Here is a 12,872-nt window from a genome sequence, read left to right on the forward strand (position 1 = left end):
AAGACAGGTCTACTGCTATCTGATAATAAAAACACCTAATTTTGTGAAGTGTTGGTTTATTCTTTTTATTCATTTTTCTTTTGTGATGTTCACTCTGTAAGATGTTTTACACCAGAAAGATGTCACTACCTTTGCTTTTTGGGCAATTTATTTTTGCTCTTTTATTATTTTTGCAGGGTATAAATGGGATGTAACCAGGACTGGATGCCACCAGCACCAAGGAAGCTTTCCTTCCTTACAGTCTCTCAGAACAACTGAGCTCATTAGATCATTTTACTCTTTATGTCCATCTCATTTCTCCCTTCCTCCACCTCCCCGTTTCTCTCTCTCTCTCTCTTTCTGGTTATTGAACACAATTATTTATGTTTCTTTACACACAGGTCAAAAAGTGTCCATTCCAAAATGGAGCCCCAAGATCATTTGACCCTGGGAAGCTATGAATAGGAATTTCTGGGTACTATTTTTACATTCCTTATGGGAAAGGTAATATGATGTGTATGCATTCATATCCTAAACAGTTTTGGGGTGGGGGGGTGAGAAGGACATAGAAAAACACACACCAGGAGGACACGGTGTGCTGTGTTGTGTGTGTGTGTGTGTGTGTGTGTGTGTGTGTGTGCACATGAGTGTATGTACCTAGATGAGTGAGTGCAGTCCTCAGAGCAGGGATACACAGGATCATCTATTTCAAAGTGACCCTTATAATACACAGGCCAAACTCAATCAACAGATGATATTAAGGAGGGATGTACAATGGACAGGACGCTATTCCAACCAGATTGTAAAGTGCAAGAGGTACATAGTGTGGAAGAGGAAGTCGCTGTGTCTTGAAATTTAAGCAGCTATGAGGCCACATGGTTCTAGGAAATTCACTGACATCACCTCTCATCCTCTTCCTCTTGTCCATTCCCCTCAAGACACTGGCTTCCTTCTGAGCCTTGATTTTCTGACAGAAGCACTTCCTCAAGGCCTTTGCACTGGCCGTTCCCTCTGCCAGGAAAACCTCCTATCTTCCACCCTCTCTTCCATGAGGTCTGTGTTCAAATGTCACCTTCTTAGCCAGTCTTGACTGAACACCCAACATAACACCTCATCCACTCTCTCCTTTAAACAGCTTTTGTTTTTTTCATAACATCTGATCCCATCTCATGATTATTCAATTTTTATATGTGCTTCTATCCTATCACCATCATTGAAAGCACCCTCTACTTTATGACTAGAAATTTCTGGAAACATGGTCGACACTCTTGATTTCCTCAAATCCATGAAATAATTTCTTTTTTTTTTTTTTTTAAAGATTTTATTTATTTATTCGACAGAGATAGAGACAGCCAGCGAGAGAAGGAACACAAGCAGGGGGAGTGGGAGAGGAAGAAGCAGGCTCATAGCAGAGGAGCCTGATGTGGGGCTCGATCCCATAACACTAGGATCACGCCCTGAGCCGAAGGCAAACGCTTAACCGCTCTGCCACCCAGGCGCCCCCATGAAATAATTTCTTATTAAAACTGTATAATATCTGAACTGTTGCAGAACATTAGATGCTGTGATGGAAATCCCTAATCAGAGAGGAACTGGGGATCCTCTCAAGGGGTGCAGATCCACTCAACAAAGTATTAAAATTAGTTTCTTGACTGGAAAATGTAAATTCTAACATTTCCACGATGTGAACGATGCCCATTTATGTGAAAATTAATCATATTATTTCCCCTGTGCTGGTAGTCACCTCCACTAATGGACCCAGGAAACAATACAGGAATCTCAAAGTTTCTTCTTCTGGGATTTTCAGAGGAACAAGAACTGCAGCCCCTCATATTTGGGCTTTTCCTCTCCATGTACCTGATCACTGTGTTTGGAAACCTGCTCATCATCCTGGCCGTCAGCTCTGACTCCCACCTCCACACCCCCATGTACTTCTTCCTCGCCAACCTGTCCTTTCTAGACATCTGTTTCACCTCCACCACTGTCCCCAAGATGCTGTGGAACATCCAGACTCAGAGCAAAGTCATAACCTTTGAAGACTGCATCACACAGATGTATTTTTTCATACTCTTTTCAGGATTAGATGTTTTACTCCTGACTGTGATGGCTTATGACCGCTTTGTGGCCATCTGTCACCCCCTGCACTACATGGTCATCATGAACCCCCGGCTGTGTGGACTGCTGGTTCTGGTGTCCTGGATCATAAGTGTCCTGCATTCCTTGTTAGAAAGCTTAATGGTGTCATGGCTGTCCTTCTGTACAAAGGTAGAAATCCCCCACTTTTTCTGTGAACTCAATCAGATGATCCAACTTGCCTGTTCTGATAACTTTCTTAATAACATGGTGATGTATTTTGCAGTTATGTTGCTGGGGGGTGCTCCACTGGCTGGGGTCCTTTATTCTTACTCTAAGATAGTTTCCTCCATCCTTGGGATCTCATCAGCTCAAGGCAAGTATAAAGCATTTTACACCTGTGCATCTCACCTATCCGTTGTCTCCTTATTTTATTTTACGAGCCTAGGAGTGTACCTTAGCTCTGCTGCTCCCCAGAGCTCCCACACAAGTGCAGTAGCCTCGGTGATGTACGCGGTGGTCACACCTATGCTGAACCCCTTCATCTACAGCCTGAGGAACAAAGACATAAAGACGGCTCTTATGAGATTCTCTAGGATGGCAGTTCTAAAAGGGCCAATTGTCTGAGGCCTGAAGAAGTGCCCATGGTCACAGGGCCCAATGCCTTAGGGTCAGAAGTTGTGATTTTTTTATGTATATTGTGGAAGTAGAACTTGCTTCCTTAATTTATTTCCCAGAATTTTTACATTTTCAATTTCAATGTCTTGTACAATATATGTAACTCATTTTATTAAGCTTTGTGATATCTCTGATATCCAAGAAATTTTTCTCTTTGTCATTTTCCTAGGTCTTAATGTCATTCCTAACTTTGGATGTGAACTATTTGGACATTCTCACTTTGTAAAATGACTAAATGAAGCTGTTGAGAATAATTTCTTCTCAGATAAAATATACCATAGTGACTATTTTTTTCTTGTGTTTGACTTAACACTGCTCCTATGGGAAATCTACTCTTGGCCACCGCAGCTATTTATGTAAGTTTATAACAGAGAACAATCTGAGCCCATGTGCTTCACTCTTGTCAACATCATTCCTGTGTATCTCACTACCTTCCCTGCTCTTCCTGGGAATGCAGACTTTGACATACTGAAAGTTATACCTGATCTTGGGGATTTTTCTACACATTAGGATCCTGTCCTGTTACACAGCTTGTGTCCACCATGACTGCCATAGTCACTGGCAAAATATATGATCATAAAATACATGTCTCCAAGTGGAGTCTGCACAGAATGACAAATATGGAAAAAATAGATTGACATAATATGTCCTTAGAGTCAAACCTGGCTTTAAGGATGATGAGGCAAAATATTAAATTATATATTTATTGTTATGCAAAATATTTCTTTCTCAGGGACTTCATCTAGTCATTAAATTATGGAATATCAGGGTCCACTCGTAAGGTGTAATCACTAAGATGAAAGACTGGTGGCATGTTTGGGGTTTTATTAAATTATTTTCTGGTTCTGATTGAATATTTTCAGTGCTTCATACAAATATGATTCCTTTCTGTTCTCTAAATGAAATATCTCCCACCCTTTGAATTTTGGCCATAACTACTAAAGGGGCAGAGAATTAAACATATCAATAACATTCACTATATATGATTCTCATAACCACAGGATGACTCACCAGCGAGCTTGGATTCCTGTCCAGGATGTGATTCAGAGTCACAAGTTGTGGGCACACATATATGTCCTTCCTACTTTTCCATTTTACTTCAAAGGGGCCCCTAAGGAGTCATCTTTTAATATAGTTACATGAAATAAACTCCAAGAACAGTGTAGTCATGAAGGCTACCTTCAATTATCAAAATATTATGTAGAATAAAAAGAATCAGATTATTACAAATGCTGTCAGTTCCTCCTAATTTGATTATTATATCAATTAGCTATTGCTGGGTACAAAGCATCCTAAAATAAAATGGTTTACTATACGGGTGCCTGGGCCACTCAATTGGTTAAGCATCTGCCTTCAGCTCAGGTCATGATTTCAGGGTCCTTAGATAGAGCCCCCCATCAAGCTCCCTGCCCAGTGGGGAGTCTGCTTCTCCCTCTCCTTCTGTCTGCCCCCCAACACTCATACTCTCTCTCTAGCTTACTCTCTCTCTCTTTCTCTCAAGTAAATAAATAAAATCTTAAAAAAATTGCTTAGCATAATGTCCTTATTATGGAAGGGATTGTAGGGTAGGGAGTGGTTATGATCTCTGGAGGGCTCCACATGAGTCTGAAGTCAGGTGGGAAACTCTTTGTGTTCCTAAAGCTCATCCATGAGGTGTGTGGCTGTAGTGCTCTTCTGTCTTGAACCAATTTATGTCATTCCATGCCTTTAATATATGTAGAGAATCTAGTTACAAAATAAGTGAGTTTGTCAAATGTGAATTGTCTTCATTTAATTCCACTTTTTAAATATCCACATGTGAACCTTTGCTTTTCCACAGTTGGAAGAGAGCTCTCCCACCCTGTTTGGTGTGACTCAGCTAACTAGGCTCATTTCTGATTCTGAGTCATGCACTACCAGAATTTTAAAATTCTAATTAATTTATGGAACACTATTACATCCAATAATCTGTACATATTTAAAGTGCACAGCTTTAGGAATTAAAATAGTCATTGAAAACTCATGATTACATACTGCATGTTCCATTTTTTTATTTTGTTATGTTAGGCACCATAAAATACTTCATTAGTTTTTGACATAGTGTTCCATGATTCATTGTTTGCGTATAACACCCAGTGCTCATTGCAATATGTCCCCTCCTTAATACCCATCACTGGGCTAACCCATACCTCCTCCTTCCCTCTGAAACCCTCAGTTTGTTTCCTGGAGTCCATAGTCTCTCAAGGTTCATCTCCACCTATGATTCCCCCCCCCTTCAGTTTTCCCTTCCCTCTCCTAAAGTCCGCCATACTATTCCTTATGTTCCACATATGAGTGAAACCATATAATAGCTGTCTTTCTCTGCTTGAATTATTTCCCTTAGCATAATCCCCTCCAGTTCCATCCATATTGAAGCAAATGGTGGGTATTCATCCTTTCTGATGGCTGAGAAATATTCCATTGTATACATGAACAACATATTCTTTATCTATTCATCTGTTGAAGGGCACCTCAGCTCCTTCCACACTTTGGCTATTGTGGACATTGCTGCTATGAACATTAGGGAGTATGTGCCCCTACTTTTCACTACATCTGTATCTTTGGGGTAAATTCCCGGTAGTGCAATGGCTGGGTCATAGGCTAGCTCTATTTTTAACTTTTTGAGGAACTTCCATACTGTTTTCCAAAGTGACTGTACCGACTTGAATTTCCAGCAATGGGTAAGAGGGTTCCCCTTTCTCCACATCCTCTCCAACACTTGTTGTTTTCTGCCTTATTATTTTTTGTCATTCTAACTGATATAAGGTGGTATCTCAATGTGGTTTTGATTTGGATTTCCCTGACGGCTAATGATGTTGAATATTTTTTCATGTGTCTGTTAGGAATTTGTGTGTCTTCTTTGTAGAAGTGTCTGTTCATGTCTACTGCCCATTTTCTTACTTGATTCTTTGTTTTTTGGGTGTTGAGTTTGAGAAGCTCTTTATTGATCTCTGGTATCAGCCCTTTATCCAAATGTCATTTGCAAATATATTCTCCCATTCTGTGGGATGAATCCTAGTTTTGTTGAATGTTTCCTTTGCTGTACAAAACATTTTTATATCGGTGAAGTCCCAAAAGTTCATTCTTGCTTTTGTTTCCCTTGGCTTTGGAGATATGTCATGAAAGAAGTTACTGTGGCCTATGTCGATGAGGTTACTGCCTATGTTCTCCTCTAGGATTTTGATGGATTCCTGTCTCACATCAAGGTCTTTCATCCATTTTGAGTTTATCTTTGTGTATGGTGTAAGAGAATGGTCGAGTTTCATTCTTCTGTGTATAGCTGTCCAATTTTCCCAGCACCATTTACTGAAGATATTTTTTTTCCATTGGATATTCTTTCCTGCTTTGTTGAAAATTAGTTGACCACCGAGATGAGGGTCCATATCTGGGGTCTCTCTTCTGTTCCATTGATCTATGTATCTATTTTTGTGCCAGTACCATACTGTCTTAGGGATCACAGCTTTGTTATATAGCTTGAAGACAGGCATTGTGATGCCCCCAGCTTTGTTTTTCTTCTTCAACATTTCCTTGGAAAATCAGGGTATTTTCAGATTCCATTAAATTTAGGATTGTTTGTTCTGATTCTTTGAAAAATACCATTGGTATTTTGATAGGGACGGCGTTGAAAGTATAGATTGCTCTGGGCAGCATAAACATTTTAATGATGTTTATTCTTCCAATGAGCATGGAATGTTTTTCCATCTTTTTGTGTCTTCTTCAATTTCTTTCATAAGTGTTCTGTAGTTTCTAGAGTATAGATCCTTTACTTCTTTGGCTTGGTTTATTCCTCTGTATCCTATGGATTTTAGTGCTATTGTAAATGGAATTCATTCCTTAATTTCTCTTTCTATAGTTACAATTTTAGTGTATAGAAAAGCAACTGATTTCTGGGCAATGGTTGTCTATCTTACCACATTACTGAATTGCTGTGTGAGTTCTAGTAATTTGGGTCAAGATTTTGGGTTTTCCACATAATGTATCATGTCATCTATGAAGAGAGAGAGTTTTACTTCTTCTCTGCCAATTTGAATACCTTTTATTTCTTTTTGTTGTCTGATTGCTGATGGTAGGACTTCCAGTACTATGTTGAACAATAGTGGTGAGAGTAGGCATCCTTGTTGTGGTCCCTATCCAAGGGAAAAGCCCTCAGGTTTTCCTCATTGAGAATGATATTCTCTGTGGGCTTTTCATAGATGGTTTTATGAAATTGAGGAGGGTTCCCTCTATCCCTACACTCTGAAGAGTTCTAATCAGGAAAGGATGCTGTATTTTGTCAAATGCTTTTTCCGCATCAATTGAGAAGATCATATGGTTCTTGTCTTTTCTTTTATTAACGTGTTCTATCACATTGATTGATTTGCGAATGTTGAACCACCTTTGTATCCCAGGAATAAATTCCATCTAGTTGTGATGGCTAATCCTTTTTATGTACTGTTGGATCCTATTGGCTAGGATCTTTCTGAGAATTTTGGCATCTATATTCCTCAGGGATATGGGTCTGTAGTTCTCCTTTTTGATGGGGTATTTGCCTGGTTTTGGGATCAAGGTAATGCTGACCTCATAGAATGAGTTTGGAAGTTTTCCTTCTGTTGATATTTTTTGAAACAGCTTCTGGAGAATAGGTACTATTTCTCCTTAAATGCTTGGTAGAATTCCCCTGGAAATCCATCAGGCTCTGGACTCTTGTTTTGGGGGAGGTTTTTGGTCACTGCTTCAATATCATTACTGATTATTGGTCTATCAGATCATCGGTTTCTTCCTGTTTCAGTCTTGGTAGTTTATAAGTTTCCAGGAAGGCATCCATTTCTTCCAAGTTGCTTGATTTGTTGGCATACAGTTGCTGGTAATAACTTCTAATAATTGTTTCTCTTTCCTTGGTGTTAGTCATGATCTCTCCCCTTTCATTCATAATTTTATTAATTTCAGTCCTTTCCCTTTTCTTTTAGGTAAGTCTGGCCAGTGGCTTATCGATCTTATTAATTCTTTCAAGGAACCAGCTTCTACTGCATTTCTGGTTTCTATTTCATTGATCTTTGCTCTAATCTTTATTATTTCTCTTCTTCTTCTTCACTTAGGTTTTATTTATTCTTTCTCCAGTTCCTTAAGGTGTAAAGTTAGTTTGTGTATTCGGGATTTTTCCTTAAATTGAGTGAGGCTTGGTTGGCTATGTATTTCCCCCTTAGGACCTCATTTGCAGTATCCCATAGGTTTTGGACAGATGTGTTTTCATTCTCATTGATTTCCATGAATTGTTTAAGTTCTTTGATTTCCTGGTTGACCCAAACATTCTTAAGTAGGACAGTCCTTAGCTTCCAAGTGTTTGAATTTCTTCCAATTTTTTCTTGTGATTGAGTTCCAGTTTCAATGCATTGTGGTCTGAGAATATGCAGGGAATCATCTCAATCTTTTGGTATCAGTTGAGACCTGCTTTGTGACACAGTATGTGGTCTATTCTGGAGAAAGCTCCATGTGTGTTCGAGATGAATGCGTATTCTGTTGTTTTAGGGTGGAACGTTCTGTATATAGCTATGAGGTCCAGCTGGTACAGGGTGTCATTCAAAACTCTTGTTTCTTTGTTGATTTTCTGCTTGGCTCAGCTGGTTTAATGTCTACCTTCAGCTCAGATTATGACGCCAGGGTCCTGGGATTGAGCCCTGCAGACAGCTCCCTGCTCACTGGGAAAAGTCTACTTCTCCCTTTCCTTTTGCCCCTCCCTCCTCAGTTCTTCCTCTCTTTGTCTCTTTCCCTCTCAAATAAATAAATAAAATCTTTTTTTTAAAAAAACCAAATGTGAGAACACAGCCAGAATTAGAGGAGCACTACCAGCTGACAAACAGTTGATGGCAACCTCATGAGGAGACCAGCAGGGACCAGAAGACTTCCCCAATGTATACCCTCATGTGATTAAAAAAAAAAAGAAAATGAAAAAAGCATTATCTTATATTGTTTCCTTTTGGCATGGCTTGTTATGCAGCAATAGCTGACTGATACAATAATTAATATACACAGAACTGAGAATTTTAAGAATAATCTACCGTTTCTTATTTTTGACAGTTTTTCTGATTTGAAAGGAGTATGCATAATGTCCTGGTGATTCACATTTATTTTAGATAACTGTACTAAAAAGTGACTACCACTGAGATTCCCATCCAGGTAACTGGTAGAGTTTGGAAAGACCTCTATGTTTCTGCAGGAAAACTTATGGACCCCTCAGTCCCAACTTTCCATTCCCAGAACATTACTGGACAGGAATTCAAGCTCTTGCCTGTATCTTCCTTTGATCATAGGATTGAAGAGAGCTTAGAGCATAAAAAAGGCAGAGTTAATGACAGAGTGGATACACTTATTGTTTACTCACATTATAAAGTTTATGACAACTTTTTAAAAGAGGTAGATATTAAGTTTAGGGCAACAAAAGGAGTAATATTTGAAGGCAGCCCTGGAAATTTTCAAATAGAAACAGCCAAATCATCCAATTAAATAACTCAATATCTGTCACTAAATTCTTCACTTGAATAAATAAAACCCTTTACACATGGACACCACACATCCCACACTTTAGTGAGTAGATGCTCATCATCAAAAGCACATATTCCACAATAAAATATTTTATGATTGGAAATTTTACTTTATTATATTTGGTTCTTCTCTGATATGGAGCCCATATTAAGTCATTTGATTTATGCAGATTTGTCTTTCTGTAGATTATGCTTTGAGGGTGTTTTTCATAAGTAATTTCTCCTTATTTTTCTGTGCCAGTGATACTGTGGATGCGGAGCTGCTATGAGAACAGGATCCTAATGAGGATCATAAAACCCCAAGACTAGTTACAAAACAAACTAGTAGGTTAAGTCTATATCACCAGAAAGAGCATTTAAAGCAGTAACACAGAAACGAATGGCAGACACAGAATGTAAACCTGTGATCTAATTTCTTATACAATAAAATCATAAATTTTGGCCTCAGTGGCCAAATGTAGTTTATTTAATAAAATGATTACTGTATGTAATATAGTAATAATCAGTGATAACTATAGTATAATCATTCTATACCATTCATCACTATATGAAGCAAATGGGAATCTCAAAACTGTTTCTGATTCAAGACTGGGACTAACTTTGGAAATTAAAAAAACAAAAGGAGGGACACCTGGGTGACTCAATTGGTTTACCATCTACCTTTGGTCCTGGGATTGAGCCCCGCATCAGGCTCCCTGCTCAGTGGGGAGCCTGCTTCTCATTCTGCCTGCTCTGCCTGCTGCTCCTGTGCTCTGACAATAAAATAAAATAATAAAATAAAATAAAATAAAATAAAATAAAATAAAATAAAATCTTTAAATAAAAGCATAAAGGAAAAATTGTTGGCTATCAGAAGGCACAGAAAGTTCAGCAAAGAGGCTTATTGAAAAGCAATAGCAGTTGAATTTAAGAAAATTGAAACTCCAGGATATAAATAGAGGGATTAAGTTATTTCATGATCCAATCTAAGAATCACAATTTCTGGCTATTAGGCATTAGTCACAGGTAATGTTGAAAAATGGCCCTTTCATGGTTTCCCACTGGAAAAAAAAATTACAACCCGCTTTATGTGCTTGTTCCTCAGGCTGTAGATGAAGGGGTTCAGCATGGGTGTGACCACTGCATACATCAATGAGACCACTGCACTTGTGTGGGAGCTCTGGGTAGCAGCAGAACTAAGGAACACACCAAGCATCATACAATAAAATAAGGAGACAACTGAGAAGTGAGACGCACAGGTGGAAAATGCTTTATACTTTCCCTCAGCTGATGAGATTCTCTGTATGGAGGAAACTATCTCAGAGTAAGAATAAAAGACCCCAGCCAGGGGAGCACCACCTAACTGAGTAGCTGCAAATTACATCACCATGTTAGTATCAGAACAGGCAAGTTGGATCCTCTGATTAATTTCACAAAAAAAGGTGGGGGATTTCCACCTCTGTACAGAAGGACGGCCACAACACCATTAAGGTTTGTAACAAAGAATGCAGCACACTCATAATCTAGGCACCAGAACCAGCAGTCCACAGAGCCAGGGGTTCATGTTGACCATGTAGTGCAGGGGGTGACAGATGGCCACAAAGCAGTCATAAGCCATCACAGTCAGGAGGAAGTTGTCCAAACCTACAAAAAGTAAGAAAAAGTACATCTGTATGATGCAGCTGTCATAAGTCAGAACTTTTCTCTGTGTTAGTATATTCACCAGCATCTTGGGGACACTGGTGGAAGTGATACAGATGTCTACAAAGGACATGTTGGCAAGGAAGAAGTACAAGTATGTACAACACTGACTCAACAATCCCATATTTTGTGTTGAAAGGAAATTTATAAAGAAATGCATCAGGATCAGGTGGGATTTATTCCTGGGATGCAAGGGTGCTTCAACATTTGCAAATAAAAAAACGTGATAGACCACATCAGTAAAGGAAAACACAAAAAACATATTATCCTCTCAATTGATGCAGAAAAAGCATTTGACAAAATGCAGCATCCTTTCCTGATTAAAACTCTTCAAAGTACGGGGATAGAGGGAACATACCTCAATATCTAAATGCCATCTATGAAAAGCCCACAGTGAATATCATTCTCAATGGGGAAAAAAACGAGAGCTTTTCCCTCAATGTCAGGAACACAATGAGGAGGCCCACTATTGCCACTATTGTTCAACATAGTCCTAGAAGTCCTAGCAATTAGAAATCAGACAACAAAAAGAAATATAGGGCATTCAAATTGTCAAAAAAGAAGTTAAACTCTCTCTTTTCACAGATGACATGATACTTTATGTGTAAAACACATAAGACTCCACCCCCAAGTTATTAGAACTCATACAGCAATTCAGCAAAGTGGCAGGATACAAAATCAATGCACAGAAGTCAGTTGTATTTCTATACACTAAAAATGTAACTGAAGAAAGAGAAATTAATGAGTCAATTCCATTTACAATAGCTCCAAAAACCATAAGATACCTAGGAATAAACCTAACCAAAGAGGTAAAGCATCTATACTCTAGAAACTACAGAACACTTAGGAAAAAAATTGAGGAAGACAGAAAGAAATGGAAAAACAGTACATGCTCGTGGATTGGAAGAATAAACATCACTAAAATGCCTATGTTGCCCAGAGCAATTTACACTTTCAATGCAGTCCCTATCAAAATACCATCAACATTTTTCACAGAGCTGGAACAAATAATCTTAAAATTTGTATGGAACCAGAATAGACCCCAAATTGCCAAGGGAATGTTGAAAAAGAAAACCAAAGCTTGGTGGGGGGGCATCACAATGCCTGACTTCAAGCTCTATTACAAAGCCACAGTCATCAAGACAATATGGTATTGGCACAAAAACAGACACATAGATCAATGGAACAGAATAGAGATCTGAGATATGGACCCTCAACTCTATGGTCAACTAATTTTCAACAACACAGGAAAAAACATCCAATGGAAAAAAGACAGTCTCTTCAATAAATGGTGCTGGGAAAATTGGACAGCCACATGCAGAAGAATGGAACTGGACCATTCTCTTACACCAAACACAAAGATAAACTCAAAATGGATAAAAGGCCTTAGTGTGAGACAGGAATCCATCAAAATCCTAGAGGAGAACATAGGTAGTAACCTCATCAACGTAGGCCACAGCAACTTCTTTCAAGACATATCTCTAAAGGCAAGGGAAACAAAAACAAACATGAACTTTTGGGACTTTGAACAGCAAAGGAAACAGTCAACAAAACTAAGAGGCAACCCATGGAATGGGAGAAGATATTTGCAAACGACATTTTGGATAAAGGGCTGATATCCAAAAATCTATAAAGAACTTCTCAACCTCAACACCCAAAAAACAAATAATCCAGTAAAGAAATGGGCAGAAGACATGAAGAGACCCTTCTCCACAGAAGACATACAATTGGCCAAGAGACATGAGGAAATGGTCAGCATCACTAACCACCAGGCAAATACATATCAAAACCACAATGAGACATTATCTTACACCAGTTAGAATGGCAAAAATTAATAAGACAGGAAACGAGTGTTGGCAAGGTTGTGGAGAAAGGGGGAACCCTCTTATACTGTTGGTGGGAAAGCAAGCTGGACAGCACTCTGGA

The 12,872-nt window shown here is 38.8% G+C and overlaps 1 protein-coding gene across 1 annotated transcript; it reads left to right on the forward strand.

The window, feature by feature from the left end:
- The first annotated feature begins 1,731 nt into the window (after nucleotides 1-1,731).
- Nucleotides 1,732-2,679, forward strand: LOC125280928 (olfactory receptor-like protein OLF4). Its single transcript, XM_048211678.1, has one exon. The coding sequence runs from the start codon at nucleotides 1,732-1,734 to the stop codon at nucleotides 2,677-2,679; it is 948 nt and encodes a 315-aa protein (XP_048067635.1).
- The last annotated feature ends 10,193 nt before the right edge of the window (nucleotides 2,680-12,872 follow it).

This window comes from Ursus arctos, unplaced genomic scaffold (genome assembly GCF_023065955.2).
Source record: "Ursus arctos isolate Adak ecotype North America unplaced genomic scaffold, UrsArc2.0 scaffold_14, whole genome shotgun sequence".
Taxonomy (NCBI): Eukaryota; Metazoa; Chordata; class Mammalia; order Carnivora; family Ursidae; genus Ursus; species Ursus arctos.